Consider the following 18,335-nt stretch of genomic DNA (forward strand, 5'->3'; position numbering starts at 1 on the left):
CGGATTAACCGATATACTGCCCAGCACTAATATGTATATACAATTTCTATATTGTTGTACGATATTCTATTCTAATTCTATGTTGACAAGTTATATTATCACACTAAACTGTTTTATTCCATTGACAGATTATTTAGCACTATTTCACTATAACTTTAACACTATAACACTATTATCAAACTTCTCTGTCCATGAAAACATATTCAGTAGATAATGGTATCTATAAATACATATTCAGATTATCATAAGCATTAGCTATTTTTAATGTAGAAGAGATAGCTAAGTGATCCTAGAATGCAAAAACCTATTTTCCAAGCTTTTACCAGAAGGTCTGGCCTCAATGACGAATCGCGTGATGGGGGCTCGTCCGGGATCACCGTTAGTCCAGTGAATGGTGAGGGCAGAGCCGTAACGAGATATGAACGGTTCACCAGGGGGTCCTGGGGCACCTGCAACATCAAGCGGGGAGGAAGTATAACCTTCACATTACATACAAACAAATATGTACACTCATTTACGCTTTCATTATAAGAGTGCAACAATAATTACCTCAGTACACTAGGTGACATTATTTGTCTTTAATAATTATCTGTAATTATTATAAATTAATCTACATACAAAATATCACTAGACATTGCTACCTTGTAAATCAGCACAGTGAGATTAGAGAGAGAGAGATTCAGATATACTGACTGACCTTCTCCAGGTCCAGTGGTGATGTTGGCCTCCACCTCCGGCCCGTAGGTGAAGGTTTTGGCACGGATGCGGAAGTTGTAAGTAACCCCGTCGGCTAAGTCTTTAATTTTCAGCCATAGGGGGGCGCTTCCCTTCACATCCACCGTCACTATCTTACTGACTCCTGGGGGGGAGGGGGAGTCAAGACAGTCGGCACAGGACACTGAGGGTTCTAGACAAACACACTGTTTTTAGTCCAACCAAAATAGAGACACACTCTTCATTAGAGTATTCCTCACTTTACTTTATTTACTTTCCTTATTATCCTTATGATTTACCATCTAATTGCAGTCTGGGTACCAGACTGAGTGCAGCCCAATCCACTTGCTTCCTGACACAGAGTCTGGACATGCATCACCAAATTAACTGGCTAACAGATATCAGACTACAAGTTTGATTTTCAGGTTAGTTCATGTACCATAATTGATTCATTTTATCAGCCAATGGCCTTTGCATGTAAGGAGATGGGAATCACTAATGTGGCCATCAAGGACCTGAGGATAACACCACCAGGTTGGAGATCTAAATTTATAAAACACGTTTAAATTAAATTCCTTTAGTTTGTTATTATTTTAAAAAATTAAGAAGAAACAAGATACCATATGTCCTGCACTACCCAGGTTAGTTTAGCTACGGTTGGCTTCATTCTGACCCAAAACTCACAAGTTTTATAAAACATCTCATTATCCACCAAACGCAATAATTAACTTAACCTTTACTTATGACCATTCTTAGGCTTCGTCCACACAAATCCAGATCTTTATAAAAACTGAGGTTTTTGTCTCCATTTAGGCCTTCCGTCCACACAAAAATGCAGCTTTTAATCACTGAAAACAGAGCTTTTCGAAAACGCCTTCCAATGTGGAGATTTTTTAAAACTATGCTACCAGGGAAGCTGTGTGGACAAGGAAAATTAAGCTTTCAAAAAAATGCTGACATCACACATGAGTCTGCGCATGTCTGCTTTTTATTTACATTAGCCTAGCCTGTTCAGGATGAGCCTGAAACATGAACACTGACTGGATTTGGTTCTGTTCTTTCTGCGATTTGCAGATTAATAACATGTTTACAGCTTAATTTAATGTTACTCTCACATTACCTAGGCGCCAAAATGCACTGCATGCAGTTTTTTCTGATCCTCCTGTACAAGTAGTGGTTGTTTCTGATGAGTGGCAGACAGTGTTGGGAAGGTTACTTTTAAAATGTAATCCCTTACAGATTACTGATTACATCACTCAAAATGTAATTTGTAACGTAATCAGTTACATTACTTCAAGTGAGTAACGTAATCTGATTACTTTGGATTACTTTAAATATTGTCATTTTTTTAAGCCTGAATGAATGTAGCAACCACATATTGCATATTATTATTTTATTTTTCTTTCCAGTTAACAAATAGATAAACAAATAAAACAGCCTTTTCAATCACTCTATAAAAATACTTATGAAACCATTTCATCAAACAATTTTATGAAACACTTCTATAAATTGATAAAACCATTTAAAACCAAACAATGTAACAACAACTGTAAGCTATCTATTTGCAGGTTTGCCACCAGTGTTAATTTTGACAACAAATTTTGATTTAGTCTTAGTTATAGTCTTGTGACGAAAATAGTATTTAGTTTTAGTCACAATTTAGTCATCTGAAATGTTTTTAGTTTTAGTCAACTTAATGTCATAAGAATATAGTCTACTAAAATTACAGTAAATTTAGTCGACTAAAATGTAAAGGGTGTAAATGTAAATGATTTTTCATCAGTTTCCTTGAATTATTAACTATACACGTATACGAAATGAAACGTTTAATAACCACTTGAGTAATATTGTTAATGTTTGAAAGTGAAATATATTTATATATGATTTAATGTATATTATTATTATTATTATTGTAGGTGTGTGACTATACATATGTTACATTTAAAATTTTGCTCTAGAAATCAGGTCATAAAACATCTGAATAGTTAAATTAAAGTTTAAACAGAGCTGTAGATGCAAAAACAACTTTTAAAGGATCTAGTTTTATCTCCAGCACATCTACTGGAGCTACAGTCTATAAATGAGATCAAAACACACATTCACACACTGTCCTGTAGAGATGCTCTCAGGATGTACAGAGAGACTTCATGAGTTAAAGTGAGAAACTGATGAGAAAATGCTGTAAGGAACTTTACACAGACTTTTGGGTTCATAGATTCACTTATTTTATTGTTTTATTTTCGTTATATTATTGAGTTCCTTTCTGACCTGCTGCTGATTTATCACTAGCTATATCTTTCCCACTGTGAGACATCTTAATGAGTTAGGGTTCTGTATCAGTTCTGTGTTTTAGTGCACTGCCGAGTTAAACACACCATCTGCTCATGAAATAACATCAGCATTAAAACGCGGATCTCTGCATGGAGATCTGTGTGACTCTGGTCTGCAGAAGCTGAAAGATTAGTGGTGTTTTTACCGGAGATGGAGTCTCTGTTTACACATTATCTTGTTTTTCGCGACGTCAAAGGAGAAATATATCGCCTCTCCCCTCTCTCTCTTCCTGCTGAACACTGTCGAGTTAACTTCCAGTCGAGCTCCGTATCGACAGTTTAATTCCCGGGTTTGTAACTGAGCGCGCGGCGCCTCCGCTAAAGTAGCAGTGATTGGATCTCTTCCTAACTGGTCCCTACCTTTCACAGAACTAAATCAGTCTGATTGGATTTCGTCCCTGCCAAACATTTTCGTCTCGTTTTTATTCGTTGACCAAAATGTCAGTTAATTTCGTCTCGTTGTGTGTGCGGAGCCGCTGTCTGCCCCTCCTCTGTGTGTGTGTGTGTGTGCAGCGAGACGGGAGGAGGGGCAGACAGTTCCCTGTCATATCAGAGCGATTTCACCCCAAAATGTTATTTGCGTTTTGTCGGTGTTGGATTGGAAGAGCAAAAATAGGAAAGTACCGCAATGTAACCCTTTTATTTTAGCAGAGTAACTGTAATCTGATTACCACTTACTGAAGCAGTAACTGTAACGGATTACAGTTACTCATAATTTGTAATCTGATTACGTAACGCCGTTACATGTAATCCGTTACTTCCCAACACTGGTGGCAGAAAACATTCCTCAAAGAGGAAACTGTTATGTTTTTTAATGGTATGGTGTTTCCGTGTAGACAGGGATATTTTTGAAAACGCTGCTTGTGTGGACAAATATCATTTTAAAAATGGAGACAAAAACCTCAGTTTTTAAAAATATTCACATTCGTCTGGACGGGGCCTTAAACAAACACCTCAATTAAAAAAATCTCAATTAAACATCATTCTTCACCAAACCCCAGCAATCCCAACTAAAGACCTCCATTGTTCCCCAAACACCATCATTCTCCTTCAAATGCCACCATTCAACATCTTACACCTTCATTCTCCTCCAAAGACTACTACTATTCTTCACGAACAATTTTCACCAAAGCAAAACATATTGCATTTTATCTTCAGAACACTTCAAGAGTCAAACAGCTGATTAACCTGAATGAGACTCAATTCGCGTTTGTTGGTTAGTGGTTAGTGTTTGTTAGTGTTGGACCATTTCAATATTAATTAGAATGCAGAAGCACTAAAGTTAATGTCCTTGCTTTTTGGTGAGTCTTGAAAATGTCCGGTCAGTATATTTATATTTCTCATAAAGAAGGTCTTGAATGGTACTGACCATCAACAGGAGTGCAGGGCTCATAGATGAGGCGATATCCCTCGAGGATTCCGTTGGGGAACACCGGCTCACCCCAGGACACGTTCACAGATGTGGTGGTGAGTTCACTGAAGTGGATAAAGCTTGGAGCACTGGGAGCTGAGAGAGAGAGAGAGAGAGAGAGAAAGTGAAAAGAAAGACATACATGAAAGCCTACCCAAAAAAATAACTTGACAAATAAAAAACACAGGACTAGAATTACAATGATCTTGTGGTAAATTAACATACTGTAGAATAATAGAATAATCCTGAGATTAAATAAAACACTGCCAGTAGATAAAATAAGTGTGAGGACATATCTACAGGGGTTAGAAAATGAAACTGAAACACCTGGTTTTAGACTACAATAATTTATTGTGGTGACGGACAGTTCTAGTGGAAACAGGAGAGTTGAGGTGCACATTGAATTCTGTCGTGATTTGGGCAGCCGTGGTTTTATGTTTTTTGGATACAATCCGGGTTAGCACCCGAACATCCCTTTCAGACAGCTTCCTCTTACAGCGTCCACAGTTAATCCTGTTGGATGTGGTTGGTCCTTCTTGGTGGTATGCTGACATTATCCTGGATACCGTGGCTCTTGATACATCACAAAGACTTGCTGTCTTGTTCACAGATGCTCCAGCAAGACATGCACCAACAATTTGTCCTCTTTTGAACTCTGGTATGTCACCCATAATGTTGTGTTCATTGCAATATTTAGAGCAGAACTGTGCTCTTACTCTGCTAATTGAACCTTCACATTCTGCTCTCACTGGTGCAATGTGCAATTAATGAAGATCGGACACCAGGCTGCTCCAATTTAGCCATGAAATCTCCCACACTAAAATGACAGGTGTTTCAGTTTCATTGTCCAACCCCTGTACATGTATGCAGACATTTTTTTTTTAAGTATTTTTAAAGAACTACCTAAATAAACTCTGCAGAACAGAAGGGGTGTAAACATCTCACAAAGCTTGATGTTAGTTACCTCAAGAAACAGTGTAACGGCCAAAGCAGACCTAAATACAGCTGAAGCTGATTTTCTACAAAATCTAATCTGTACCTGGTAGCAATATTTTTAAAAAGCTATATGTGGGTTTGAATTAAAAGTTCAAAAGATTTGTAAGTGTAGGCTTGTGTACCAGCTTGCTGAGTACGCCCCCTTGTGGGGGCACTGCGAGGCCCATCTCCAGCTGCGTTAAAGGGGGCGACGCTGATCATGTAGGTGGTGTAGCCCGTCAGGTTCTTCAGCTTGACCCCTCCTTCAGGCAGGAAGAGAGTCCTCAGCTTCTCTGTCTCGTTCTTACGCTGGAACTCCCAGAAATAAATCTGACAAAACATGAAGAAACATGAAAAAACATGAACATCATTCAATAAAAAGTCTCACGGATGTTCTCTGTTCTTCTAGGGCGTTTTCACACCTTAAATCCTGCACCATGGTTCATGTGTTTGTTACATGGTGCACTGATAATCTGATCCAGTTAGTTTTGGTTTCACACTGCAGTTTAGTGAGTGAGTGGACATTACTACATCCTGTTATCATCATGTTTGTGGGCGGAGTCTCTCTAAACTTCATATTAATTGGTTGGTGGAATGTTATGAGGTTTGATGACCATGGTTTAGTAGATCCAGACCGAGACCTCCTCTTTGACCCCTTTCACACCTACTTTGGATCAGACTGAAAAGTAGTTGTGAAAGCACCCTTAGTGGTTGTACACTAGTAAAGTACATTTTTTTCTTCTTAATCTCTACAGCTAAATAAAATGAAATAAAAAGTGAATTAAAATTACCTTATAGCCCTGTATGTCTCCATTCTGAGTGTCCAATGGAGGTGGGTCCCATGTGATGTCAAGCTGTGTGGCGGTAGATGATTGGATGGCCACGTTTTGGGGAGGAGCAGTTGGCACTGTGTAAGTAATGGAGGAAAATGTTGAGAGATCAGTTTAGAAGCTCAACATCTCGACTGTTTGGACACCCCTGATAATTTTCATGATTTTCCTTCCGTTAAATCGTTGTTTTTTTCAGATCAGCAATTTCAGTTAAATATATCATATAGCAGATGAACACAGTGTTATTTAAGAAGTGAAATAAAGTTTATAGCATGTACAGAAACATGTGCAATAATTATTTAATCACAATTGGGCAGGTGTAAAAATTTGGGCACCCCAACAGAAAAAATACATCAATATTTAGTAGATCCTCCTTTTGCAGAAATAACAGCCTCTAAACGCTTCCTATAGCTTCCAATGAGAGTCTGGCTTCTGGTTGAAGGTATTTTAGATCATTCTTCTTTATAAATCATCTCCAGTTCAGTCAGGTTTGATTCAGGTTTCTGATCATGAACAGCTCACTCTAAATCACACCACAGATTTACAATAATATTCAGGTCTGAGGACTGAGATGATCATTCCAGAACATTGTACTTGTTCCTCTGGTTTCTTTCTGATTCTTAAACATTGTTCTCAAGAATCTGCTGATATTTACTGGAATCTATGTGATCCTCAACTTTAAAAAGATTCCCAGTACCTGCACTGATCACACAGACCCACAGCATGATGAATCACCACCACATTTTACTGTGGGGAGTAGTAAAGTGTTTGTCTCGGAATGCTGTGTTCTTTTTCCTCCATGCATAAATAACCGCCCTCCAAATAACTCAACTGCACACACAGCACCTTATTCCAAAATGAAGCTGGCTTGTTTAAATGTGCTTTAGCTTTAGCATACCTCAAGCGACTCTGTTGGTGGCGTGTGCTCAGAAAAGGCTTCTTCTGCAATACTCTCCCATACAGCCTCTCCTATGTTTACTATGACTGTTCTCATCATCCTTCTCCTCTGCTTATCTGAGATTTTTCTTGTTCTGTCACTTCAGGTCTTATATAGAACTGTGTCTGTGGTCTTTCATTTCCTCACTATGTTTCTCACAGTGGAAACTGACAGCTGAAATCTCTGAGATTTGAGCTTTTTTTTTCTTCCTCTAAACCATGATGTTGAACTATCTTTGTTTTCAGGTTATTTAAGAGTTTTGTTTTGAGGCTCCCATGTTGCCACTCTTTAGAGAAGATGCAAAGAGGAGAAAAACTTGCAATTGGCTCCTTAACCCTTTATCAATTGGAATCACCTGTGTATGTAGGTCAAGGTTCAATGAGCTAACCAAAGAAATTCATAAAAATCTATAAAAAGACAAGGGTGCCCAAATTTATGCCACTGCCTAATTTTGTTTAACTAATTATTGCACACTTTTTGTAATTCCTATAAACTTCATTTCACACCTCAAATATCACTGTGTTCATCTGCTATACAATAAATTTAACTGAAATTGCTAATCCAAGCAACCAATGATTTATAGAGGAAAATCATAAAAAATATCAGGGGTGCCCAAACCTTTTTTCATAACACTGTACATATTTGATTTAATAAATTGCTTAAATCTCACTCACCTGCTTCACCCACAAACACTTCCTGTGGCGAGCTGGTTGGTCCCTCCCCCACAGCGTTGTACACACTCAGTCTGATTTCATAACGCTTGTGTTTGGATAGGTCTACAAAACACACACGCTTTTAAACAATCAATTTCTACATAAACATGTTAATGTTATTACAGAAAATTTATGTTGTAAAATACATAGATGTAATTTGTCAAACAAAAAAAAAACTTACTGTCCAGCTCATACTGGGTGATAGAGGGGTCACTGAGGTTGCGTATACTGTATGGAGCTGAAAGAGAAAGAGAGAGAGAGACAGAGAGGGGTTTGGCATAAACATAACAAAGCTACATAAAACTAACTCATTTCATTTAATTTTAGTACTTTGTGTCTTTAATTTCAATACACACAATGAAAATAAGCATGTGTAAAAGAAAATATGTGTAATTGCAATAATTTCCTGGGAGAAATAATTAATTTTCTAAAAAAATACTAACTATAACTTTAACTATAGCCCTTTCTGAATGGAATACAGTAGTTTTGGGGTCCTCTGTGATTTTATTTCTGTCCAGAACAAAAATGTCTGACGTCTTCTGAAAAAATTACAGGCTGAATTTCCTACTCTTTTTCGATGAACCCTGTGGTCCTCCGGTAATTTTAGTCCCGTCTGGACCCAAACTTGGGCCAGGTCAGACTAAGCTTTCCCACCAATTTCCTCGGGTTGGGTTGGGCTCAAGAAAATAGTCTGTGAGGTAGGTGTCTGTTTTTAATACTATTTTTATTTTATATAAAGCTATGGTATGATAATCACAATATAGCTAAGTAACAAATCAAACTGTTGCACAAACAAGTTGCACAATTGCGTAGTGCACACTCCACCTGTCTGTATTACGCACATGACATGCAGCACTGTGCAGTGCAGTGCATAGCCTTATTACAGTTTTTTGTGTTTTTGAATGTAGACTATAAACGCTCTACTTTTTCAAAACTTGACGAGTTTAATTAAAGTTCGGGTTCATAATAACAGATTATGGGGAGGGCCGGGCTCAGGCAAAACATGCCCGGGCTCCTTCTGGGTCGAGGTGCTCATTTTGGGCCTGATCTAAGCTCTAGTTCTTGCATTTAATAAAATAGCTATTTGTAATCACACTTTGGGTGCGCGTTTCCATGGAGATCCACGTTAAACACAACAGCGAGTGGAAATGGAGGAGCTACTGAACATTATGTCATGTGATCGAGAAAGCCACAAAACTCACTTGTCCTCCTGTTTTTTTATTGCAGTCTGGATGCAAGAGTTTTATCACTGAGTAGAAGTCTTAAATATTTTTCACAGACGTCCCCCTGAAAAACTAATCCCGTCCGGATAGGGTTTATGACTGCAAGTGTGTGTATATGTGCTCAGGTACTCACAGGTGAGTTCGGCCCAGCTGGTAGACGGGCTGTTGATGGGCTGGACGCTGAAGCTGCGTAGACGGTCATACAGCAGCTCTCGGTACCGGACACGGAAACCCAGTGGGATCCCGTTTATCCTCTCCTCTGCTGGGGCCTGGACCACACACACACACACACACACACACAAATATATATATATATATTACATAACATGCATCATATTACACATTTAGAAAGACTTACGGTACGTGCCCTAAACATGCAAACATATACAGTGTCTACATATAAAGCAGAGAAGTGAACAGTAGAGTCAGCTGACCTGCCAGCGAATCAGAACAGAGGTTGTGGTATGTGGCGTGACAGAGAGGATAATGGGAGATTCATCTGGAGCTGGAGAAAGACAGAAAGAGAGAGAGAGTCATATTCATTCATTTAATTACACCCAAAATTTTGTAGATGCTTACACTATGTTTTTTGGGGATTTGGGGATGAGGTGGGGTGGTGATTACCTAACACCCTGATCTATAATATATTCTAATAATTATTATAACATATAATAATTATACTTATATTAATGACTCTCTTTTAAATACCCTGAAAAAAAGATGTATAAAATTTACTTGAAAAAAGTTTCCCAACTTTCTGCATTTGCTTAGCAAGTAAATTTACTTATAAAAAAGCAAATGCAGAAAGTTGCAAAACTTTTTTAAAGTAAATTTTATGCATCATTTGTTTCAGTGTACCCTTGAAGAAACAATGAATACTTTTTGTCTATAAAGTGTATCTATCGTCAGTGTTATCTCCAAAATAGCAACACCAGGGAAAACGTGGTCAGTTCTCACCATCCTGTAGGGTGGTTATAGCCTCGCTGTCCTCGCTGTACTCACTGTCCCCAATATCATTAGTGGCCTTCACTCGGAACTGGTAGGAGGTGAAGGGTTTCAGCCTGAAACACATAAAACGATATTTTGTCAAGATTAAAACTAAACTATATATAAGTATCTTATCCTTTATAAAATCTTACAAACCTTTGTTTTGTTTTTTTTTTTTCCTCAAAATTAAGACAATAAGAAAAGTAAAATATTATATTTGCTGATAAATTTAGGTTTGTCATGCATTTACACTTAATTTGACCAGTAGGTGGAACCAGCAAGTATTAGCTAATCAGAATTAGCTAATCTTTTTTTGATTCGATTGTTGATTAGTTCAGTCAGTTCTCTGAGTTCTAATGTTCTTGGGAACCAAAACAGGTTCATATTAGTGTCGATAAAGAACCCTGAATTATAACCTATAGAAACAGGCACCTGTCCACGATGTACGATGTTGAGTCGTGATTGACGGATGCTGAGTGGACGGTCCAGTTCCGGCTGGGGAGTTCTCGGACCTGCACCGTGTAATACCGGACCGGAGAGAGACCGTCACTGCCGGGTTCCCAGGAAAGCAGGACACTGCGTGCTTGTACGTTCTCCTGCGGCACTGTGGGACGACTGGTGGGCTGGGGTCGAGCTGGTGGTCAGAGGGACAAACACACATACATTTCATCAATTCTTTGCGCATAAATTCCATGTAACTCTAATAAATGGCTGTAGCTCCTCCTCCCTCAGTGTATAATATCACAATACCTACATTTAGAGTGTTATTAATATACACATATTCACCCTAATGAGAGACTGTAGCTCCTCCTCCCTCAGTGTATAATAATATCACAATACCTACATTTAGAGTATACGTTACCTCGTTTCTCAGTGGTGACCACCAGGGCTTCCGCCGCCTCCCCCCAGCCCTTGCGTGTTTGAGCGGTAATGCGGAATACGTAGACAGATTCTGGTTTAAGCCCAGTAACCGTGTACTGACGGGCGCTGGGGTTCAATACGTCCACCGTTGCCGTGTTGCTATTGGTGGAGTTGAGCCGATATGTGATCTGATAGGCTGCAAAGGAAATATAAAAGCAATGGAGAGAATTCATGAATTATTATTACTTAATAAAACTGAGTACATCCCTCACATTTTTGTAAATATTTTATTTACAATATATATTATTTTAAATATATCTTTTCCACTCCTCCATGACAGCATCACAGAGCTGGTGGATGTTAGAGACCTTCTACTTTCCTCCACTTTGTATGTGAGGATTCCCCAGAGGTGCTCAATTGGGTTTAGCTCTAAAAACATACTTGTCCAGTCCAATCCCCTTTATCCTTAGCTTCCTCTGCAAGGCACTTGTCATCTTGGAGGAGTGTTTAGAGTTGTTATCATGATGGAAAACGGTGGCATAGTTATTCAAAAGCAGTGTGTAAGACTGGTGGAGGAGAACATGCCACGATGCATGAAAGCTGTGATTAAAAAACAGGCTTATTCCACCAAATATTGATTTCTGAATTCTTAAACTTTATCAATATGGACTTGTTTTCTTTGCATTATTTGACGTCTGAAAGCTCTGCATCTTTTTTGTTATTTCAGCCATTTCTCATTTTCTGCAAATAGATGCTCTAAATGACTATATATTTTTGTTAGAATTTTGGAGAAATGTTGTCTGTAGTTTATAGAAAAAAACAACAATGTTCAAACATATATCAAACATATATCTATGAATAGCAAAATCAGAGAAACTGATTCAGAAACTAAAGTGCTCTATTAATTTTTTCCAGAACTGTATGCATATATAGTGTATGTATATGGGAATGAAAACATTAGCACAAATGCAGGCTTTCTCTCTCTCTATCTCTCTCTCTCTCTCTCTCTCTCTCTCACACACACACACACACACACACACACAAACTAACCGAGAATGATTCCATTGGGCTGTGATGGCGACTGCCAGATGAGTCTAACAGAAGTAGTTCGGACCTCCGGGAACAGAATACCAACTGGAGGTCCAGGCACTGCGAGAGACAGGGAGATATACAGGGATTTAGCTTAGCTAAGCTTAGCTTAGCACACTATCAGTATTCTATCAGTAATCTATCAGTATAGATGTGACCGACTGTCTCATGCATACCATCATCAAGGGTGCGCTCCAGGATTGGAGGGGAGCTGGGGCGGCCATCTCCAATGCGAGTGAAGGCCAGAACCTGGATCTCATAGAGAACGTACTTCCCTAAACTAGTCAGCTGAACACTGTGAGTGGCGTTTCCCTCCACCGTCCAAAACTGCAGAGGAGAGTCTGAGTCCTTCTCCTTATAGGCCACCTGAGAGAGAGAGAGAGAGAGAGAGAGAGAGAAAAGATGGATAAGGTCTAGGCCTACCATTTGTTTACTTGTTGCTGTCACGTTCTGTGTCTCCTCTGTCTGTCTCTGTGATTTTATTGCCTTTCTGTTGTTTATTTACCTTTCCTATTCCTATTTCCTATTACCTGGCCCTCTCTGTGTTCTCCATGTCCCCGCCCATGTCTTCAGTGCTCCCACCTGTGTTCAATTTGTAGCTCCGCCCCCTCACTGTGATCCCCTTATCACCATTTGTGCAATATGTTTAATGTGCAATGTTTTTCTCACTGTTTTTTTTTTTTTATCTACTATTTATTTGATATTTATTCACTGTTACTCTTGTGCAATAATACTGGTCCACCCTCCCATAATCATATCTCTATGCACTAGATGTATATATATATATATATATTTCTTTTACTATATATAATTTTTTAAGTGTCTTTATATATTTTCCTGCAATAGTTTTTTGTATATATAGATTTATCATTATTTGTATTTACCTTTTCCTGACCTGTTTCTCTGTCCTTTACTGTGCACTGCTGTAACATGGTAAATTTCCCCATTGTGGGATTAATAAAGGATTATCTTATCTTATCTTATCTTATTACCTTTCCCCAGGCGTTACCTGTTTCCTTTTCCCTCCATGTGTATTTAAGCCCCTGTGTGTTCAATGTTAGTTTGTTGGTTCTTGTACATTGTCACATTGGTTAGGTTGTAGGTTTTTCCTTTCTTTTTCAGTCTTTCTGTATTCTGTGGTTTTCATAGTTACCCTGTCTGTTTATTTATCCTGTTACATATTTATTTCTGTTTAATAAATGTATATCCTCGCATTTGCGTCTGCTCTCCGCGTCCTCTCCTTGCTGCAATCCTGACAGCTACTCGTTTAAACCAACATTACAATTAGTTTAATTACTTAATTTAAGTGATTGGCAGGTACCCTTGCCTGGAACAGACCATCTGCATTACATGGAGTAGCTGAGTTGTAGTCGAGCTGTCAGGCAAGTAGCTACAGCAATGTTAAAAAGAAAAAAGTTGAGAAAACTCAAAATTTCAAGGCTACTGTACTAGATTTTTGAGTATTGAAGAAAACCACCACCAATTGTGCCATCTAGAATTTTTTAGTTTAGATTATTCATTTATTTTTATTGACAGAAAAACTTTAAGTCTTACCAAATTAAAAAGTCACTTCATGGTTTGAGTTGGCTGTGTCAATGAGACGTTTAATATTAACTATATTTTTAAGTTATCAACTGGGAACTGGGAATTTGTGACTATTACTCATGTGTTATTATCTGTTATATATGCTTGTGGTAATGCAAATATGACAAGCTGGACCCAGCCAACATATAGTCTATACTCAGCAACACAAAACACAGCAACTTGCTCTTATAGCCTTCAACTCTGAGGTAAGACTGTTAACTCATACAATATATAAACCCCAAGACAAGGCAGACAAAGCAGGCTGTGGAGAATGACTACACATAGATGGTAAGTGAGAGTTGGGAAGACATGTCGAATATGCAAATACTGTGACCAACATCAGGTAAAAAAAAAAAACCCTGCAGAAATGCTTAGTACACCCCGTTTAACTAAAGAGTAAAATGAGCAGTAGTTGGCCTGGCCTCAACTACCAAAGGTTTAACTACAATTTAGTTAGTTTATGGTGCAATATGTTTTGTTCAGCTGTTTTAAAAGTCTCATCATCATTAAAAAAAACAATTTTGAATTTTGTTTTAACAGTAAGTATTTAAGAAAACTATTATTGATCATGTGCTGTACGTTGCATTAACAGAAACTCTGGACAAAGTTCTTTGCAGTTTTTTTCTAGGTAAGTTTGATGTTAGTGTAAGATGGTCAGTGTGATCTAATTAGCCAGCCAGCAGCTTGCTAGTTAGTGTATTTAGATGATCTGGAGGTTCCTAGGCTACAGAAGTGAGCTGTGGAGCCATGGAAATGTGTTCTCTGGAATGATGGAGCTTCAATCAATACTTTTGACTGGGAGAGGTAGGAGATGGGTGGAGTGGTGATCATCCAACATCCTCACCCAACTAACATTCTTGTTGATAACCAGTGAATTTGGAATAAAAGAAGCATTAAATGAGCAGGTGTCCCAATACTTTTCATTAATTTCAGCATTGCTGACCTTATAGCCGAGAATGAGGCCATTCCTGTCTGGATCAGGAACCTCGAACCAGCGCACCAGGATACTGCTGGAGGTCGTGGCGAAGGCCGAGACGTTGGTGGGTCCACAAGAGGGAACTGAAGGAAAGAGAGAGAGATTATTCTGATGATTATGAAATCCAGACTGGACAGTTTATTTAATGCATTCCATCATTCTTATAGGGTTTCAGTGTGTTTATGTGTGTGTGTGTGTTTCAGTGTTTGTGTTTGTGTGTGTGTGTGTGTGTGTGTGTGGAATTCCTTGCTATTGTGAGCTGAGAGAGCAGGAATTTGCTGGGCTATATGAAAAATGCTGGAGTTCTCCACACACAATCCATCTGTTCCCAATTTCCTCTCTCTCTCTCTTACACACACACACACACACACACACAAACACACACTCCGTCCTCCACAGCTCTGCTGAAATGTGGAAAGCAGGCGGGTGTGAGAGAGAATTAAAGATTTTACTCCTCCATTAAACTCCATTAAAGCCCCTCAAACTCATTACAGCAGGAAGCAGCACAGCCTGCAACCGGCATATCCGTTACAGATACTCGCACTATTTAACACCTACACAGCCTTTACAAGGGTTTTCAGGCTATATATATATATATATATATATATACATATATATATATATATATGTATATATATATATATATATATATATTACACAACTTTATAAATGTAATTACTGTAAGTCGTCATTAGTCGTCACAATACTAAATTACTTTCACAATTAATTTCTATTCTGTATAAAACTGCCCTAAAACACTATTCATCAATTCTGCCACTGGTATTCTGCAACATTACCTGTCTAGTTACCCTAATATCATACATACAACCCCAAAATCAGAATAATAGTGTGGTAAGTGCAAGTAAAACCAACGTAAAAACTTCCTTTTGGAAGAAATATTTGGTGTGTACTTTGGACCACAGGCAAAAAGGACCATCCAGACTGTTGGTACCAACCCTTGGTACCCCCTTGCAACCTGCTTTACTGTGTATTCTATTAATAATAATAATAACAATAAAAAAACAAGAAAGTGGTTCATACTGCACCAATTTTGACATCTTACCGGACTCTCTGGTGCGTCCTCGTACGGGCTGGCTCCAAGGTCCAGCCCCGATTCCATTGATGGCCTGAACTTTAACCTCATACTCTGTCCACTCCTCCAGGTCCTCTATAGTAAACTCCCTCTCCAGGCGGTCAGGAATCCGGTGGATTAGGGCTTTGGCTTGTGGGCCGGTCCAACTGTACTGAACCCTGTAGCCCACCGACTCTGGATTACCATTATACTCCCACTCTGGCAGAGGCTGGACACACATCAGGAGATATTTTTAAATATATAGTTTTATTATTGTATAATATGATATTATAACAATTTGAGTTATAGTAATATTATACTAGAAACAAACTGAGAAGTTTAAAATATAGCAGTAATAATGAAAACAAGATGCCATTCCATACCACCCATCGGAGCCACAGGCTGGTCTCGCTGGCTGTCCGCAGGGTCACATTGACTGGAGCCATGTCAGGAGGAGCCTGTAGGGTTTGGATCTTTCGTGAAGGTTGGCTGGGAGGACTGGTGCCCACGATGTTCACCTGACGCATGCGAAACCTGTAGGTGACACCGCAGATATGATACAGTATATACAGACTGTACAGACTGGAATGGTGGTTGCGGAACAGGTGTGCTAACTGCAGAAGATGTATGGGGTTGTAGTACATATGTGCTACCTGTAGAAGGTGTAATATGTGTAGACATTGTAGTAAAGATGTGGAACCTGCAGAGTGTACAGGCATTGTGATAAAGGTGCAGTTCCTCTAGAATATACAGAAATGTAATACAGATGTGGTACCTATAGAGTGTTTATTTGGTGTATTGAAGGTATGATACCTGTAGATGTTATAGGGGATGTACTAAGGTGTAAAGTGCATTGTAGAAATTAAATTAAATGTGTGGTAACTGTTAAAAATGCACAAGATATACAGTATTAATGTTAATGAAGGTGTGGTACCCATAGAAGGTGTAGAATGTACTGAAAGTATCTAGGGGAAGTTGGTTAAGAGGTAATACCTGTAGAAGGTGTAGGGGTTTAGAGCAGGCACTTCCAGTGAGCGGGCATCAGGTTCATTAGCCAGCTGGTGAACCATCACCCAGTCCTCATTCTCTCCCACCACACTGATCTGAGAACAGAATGCAGAACCAGATAACATCAGCCCTGTATTGTTTATGTCGTTGCCTGTTTTCCCGTTTTCCTTTTATGTCTCTGACCTTTACTTTACTTTATCTTTACATGTTAATGGTTGCAATGCACAGCTTTTATTAGTATTTTTTAGTTTGGGTAGACCTCTGTCTGTTCTTTAGTTTATTTTAATGGATTTATCTGTTGCCTTTTTCTACCACAGTAGGAATGTCTGTGCAGTAACAGGGATGACCTAGGATCTAAATAAAATGATGTACACCAGAACCAAATTCAGTTCTTTTATAAAGAAGAATAATTGCAAATACTGTATTTTTTTGCACTAGAAGGAAAACTTGGCAACACCTCCATTTCTTACTAGTGTCATATATAGCCACTCCTCTGAAGAGCAGCGTTATAAAGGATTTTCAGTTTTCCATCACAGAGGATCAAAACTAGAGCAGTATTAGCATTAGCTGCTAACCGCGCAAAGCACTAGCTCTTTTGCTGTTCTGAGGTGAGTATTATCAGCCTGTAGCCAGCTGCTAACCCTGGCTAGCACTGCTGGAGCAGTATTAGCATTGCCCGCTAACCGCACTTGCCATTTAGAGGGAGTATTATTGGCCTGTGGCCTGCACATTTACCATGTTAAAATAAGCTACATGGGGCAAACCACAAGCTAAAATCATCTGCTAACTCCACCCAGCCTTAGTGGAAATCTGCAAATCTAAGCTTACTGTAAATAAATGGAAGCACTTTACTCACCAAAATAAAACGTTTTTAGGAGAAAAATCTGTGTAGATTAATATGCAGCACTCGTTTGACTTGAAGAATTACAATTTTGTTTACTTTATAATCCGGTGCGTCTTATAGTGCTAAAAATATGCTACACACACTACAGCACCAGTCAGTGTAATGATTATTAATTACATTTTCTGACTGTTTTAAGCTAAATGCAAAAACAGAAAATGTAATGTTAAAACTCATTATTTCAATTTTCAAATTAAGTTTAGTGTACAAGAAATGAGTTTTCATCCATTTTTTTGAATTTCAGGAAAAAATAAAAAAATTAATCAGAAAATTGAGAGAAGATTCAACCTTGAATTTTTCTTAAAATTCTGTTTGTTTAAGGCCGAAACAAAAAACTAGATAATTAAAAAAATTGGATGAAAACACATTTCTTCTTCACTATACTGAATGAAAAAAACAATAATTAAGATTTATTCCCATTTTTTTGTTTTCGAATTTAACTTAATACATCCAAAAAAATTTAACTGCTAATTGTTACACTGACCAGCACCTGTTAGGCAAGTCAAAACCAGGAAATGTGATTTCCTGGAAAGCATGTAGATTTTCAAAAACGTTTATCTCTCAGATCATCACTGACAAGATGGAATTTCCCTGTCATACACTATCACCCACTAATAGTCAGTACTGTATAGTATCAAAAGAAACAAACAACAACACACACTCATCTACTTCCTCTTTCATTTTTTGGCCCAATACAAATGTAATGGACTCCTCTGACCAATCT

At 38.4% G+C, this 18,335-nt stretch overlaps 2 protein-coding genes across 5 annotated transcripts in view; one reads left to right on the forward strand and one right to left on the reverse strand.

Annotated features, from left to right (window-relative positions):
* The window catches only part of sdk2b (sidekick cell adhesion molecule 2b), a 537,061-nt gene that overhangs the window by 27,267 nt on the left and 491,459 nt on the right, over positions 1 to 18,335 (reverse strand). For 2 of the 4 annotated variants that reach the window (XM_049464366.1, XM_049464364.1), the window contains exons 23-40: positions 16,696 to 16,805; positions 16,086 to 16,236; positions 15,694 to 15,931; positions 14,598 to 14,713; positions 12,247 to 12,436; positions 12,032 to 12,130; positions 10,983 to 11,177; positions 10,553 to 10,754; positions 10,091 to 10,194; positions 9,568 to 9,638; positions 9,267 to 9,402; positions 8,092 to 8,148; positions 7,872 to 7,973; positions 6,222 to 6,337; positions 5,574 to 5,760; positions 4,414 to 4,551; positions 698 to 859; positions 324 to 449 (exon numbers count right to left, since the gene is read on the reverse strand). In XM_049464366.1, the coding sequence (XP_049320323.1) occupies positions 324 to 449; positions 698 to 859; positions 4,414 to 4,551; positions 5,574 to 5,760; positions 6,222 to 6,337; positions 7,872 to 7,973; positions 8,092 to 8,148; positions 9,267 to 9,402; positions 9,568 to 9,638; positions 10,091 to 10,194; positions 10,553 to 10,754; positions 10,983 to 11,177; positions 12,032 to 12,130; positions 12,247 to 12,436; positions 14,598 to 14,713; positions 15,694 to 15,931; positions 16,086 to 16,236; positions 16,696 to 16,805 (2,500 nt within the window). Of the gene's footprint in view, positions 1 to 323; positions 450 to 697; positions 908 to 4,413; positions 4,552 to 5,573; positions 5,761 to 6,221; positions 6,338 to 7,871; positions 7,974 to 8,091; positions 8,149 to 9,266; positions 9,403 to 9,567; positions 9,639 to 10,090; positions 10,195 to 10,552; positions 10,755 to 10,982; positions 11,178 to 12,031; positions 12,131 to 12,246; positions 12,437 to 14,597; positions 14,714 to 15,693; positions 15,932 to 16,085; positions 16,237 to 16,695; positions 16,806 to 18,335 lie in introns of all 4 variants that reach the window. The other 2 variants (XM_049464365.1, XM_049464363.1) reach the window with 1 other exon arrangement.
* Positions 13,916 to 18,335, forward strand: part of rpl38 (ribosomal protein L38) — an 888,922-nt gene continuing 884,502 nt past the window's right edge. The window contains exon 1 of the mRNA XM_049464410.1: positions 13,916 to 13,920. The gene's annotated coding sequence lies outside the window, so the exon portion shown is untranslated. The remainder of the gene's footprint in view (positions 13,921 to 18,335) is intronic.

The sequence above is a fragment of the Astyanax mexicanus genome, chromosome 15, assembly GCF_023375975.1.
Source record: "Astyanax mexicanus isolate ESR-SI-001 chromosome 15, AstMex3_surface, whole genome shotgun sequence".
NCBI lineage: Eukaryota > Metazoa > Chordata > Actinopteri > Characiformes > Acestrorhamphidae > Astyanax > Astyanax mexicanus.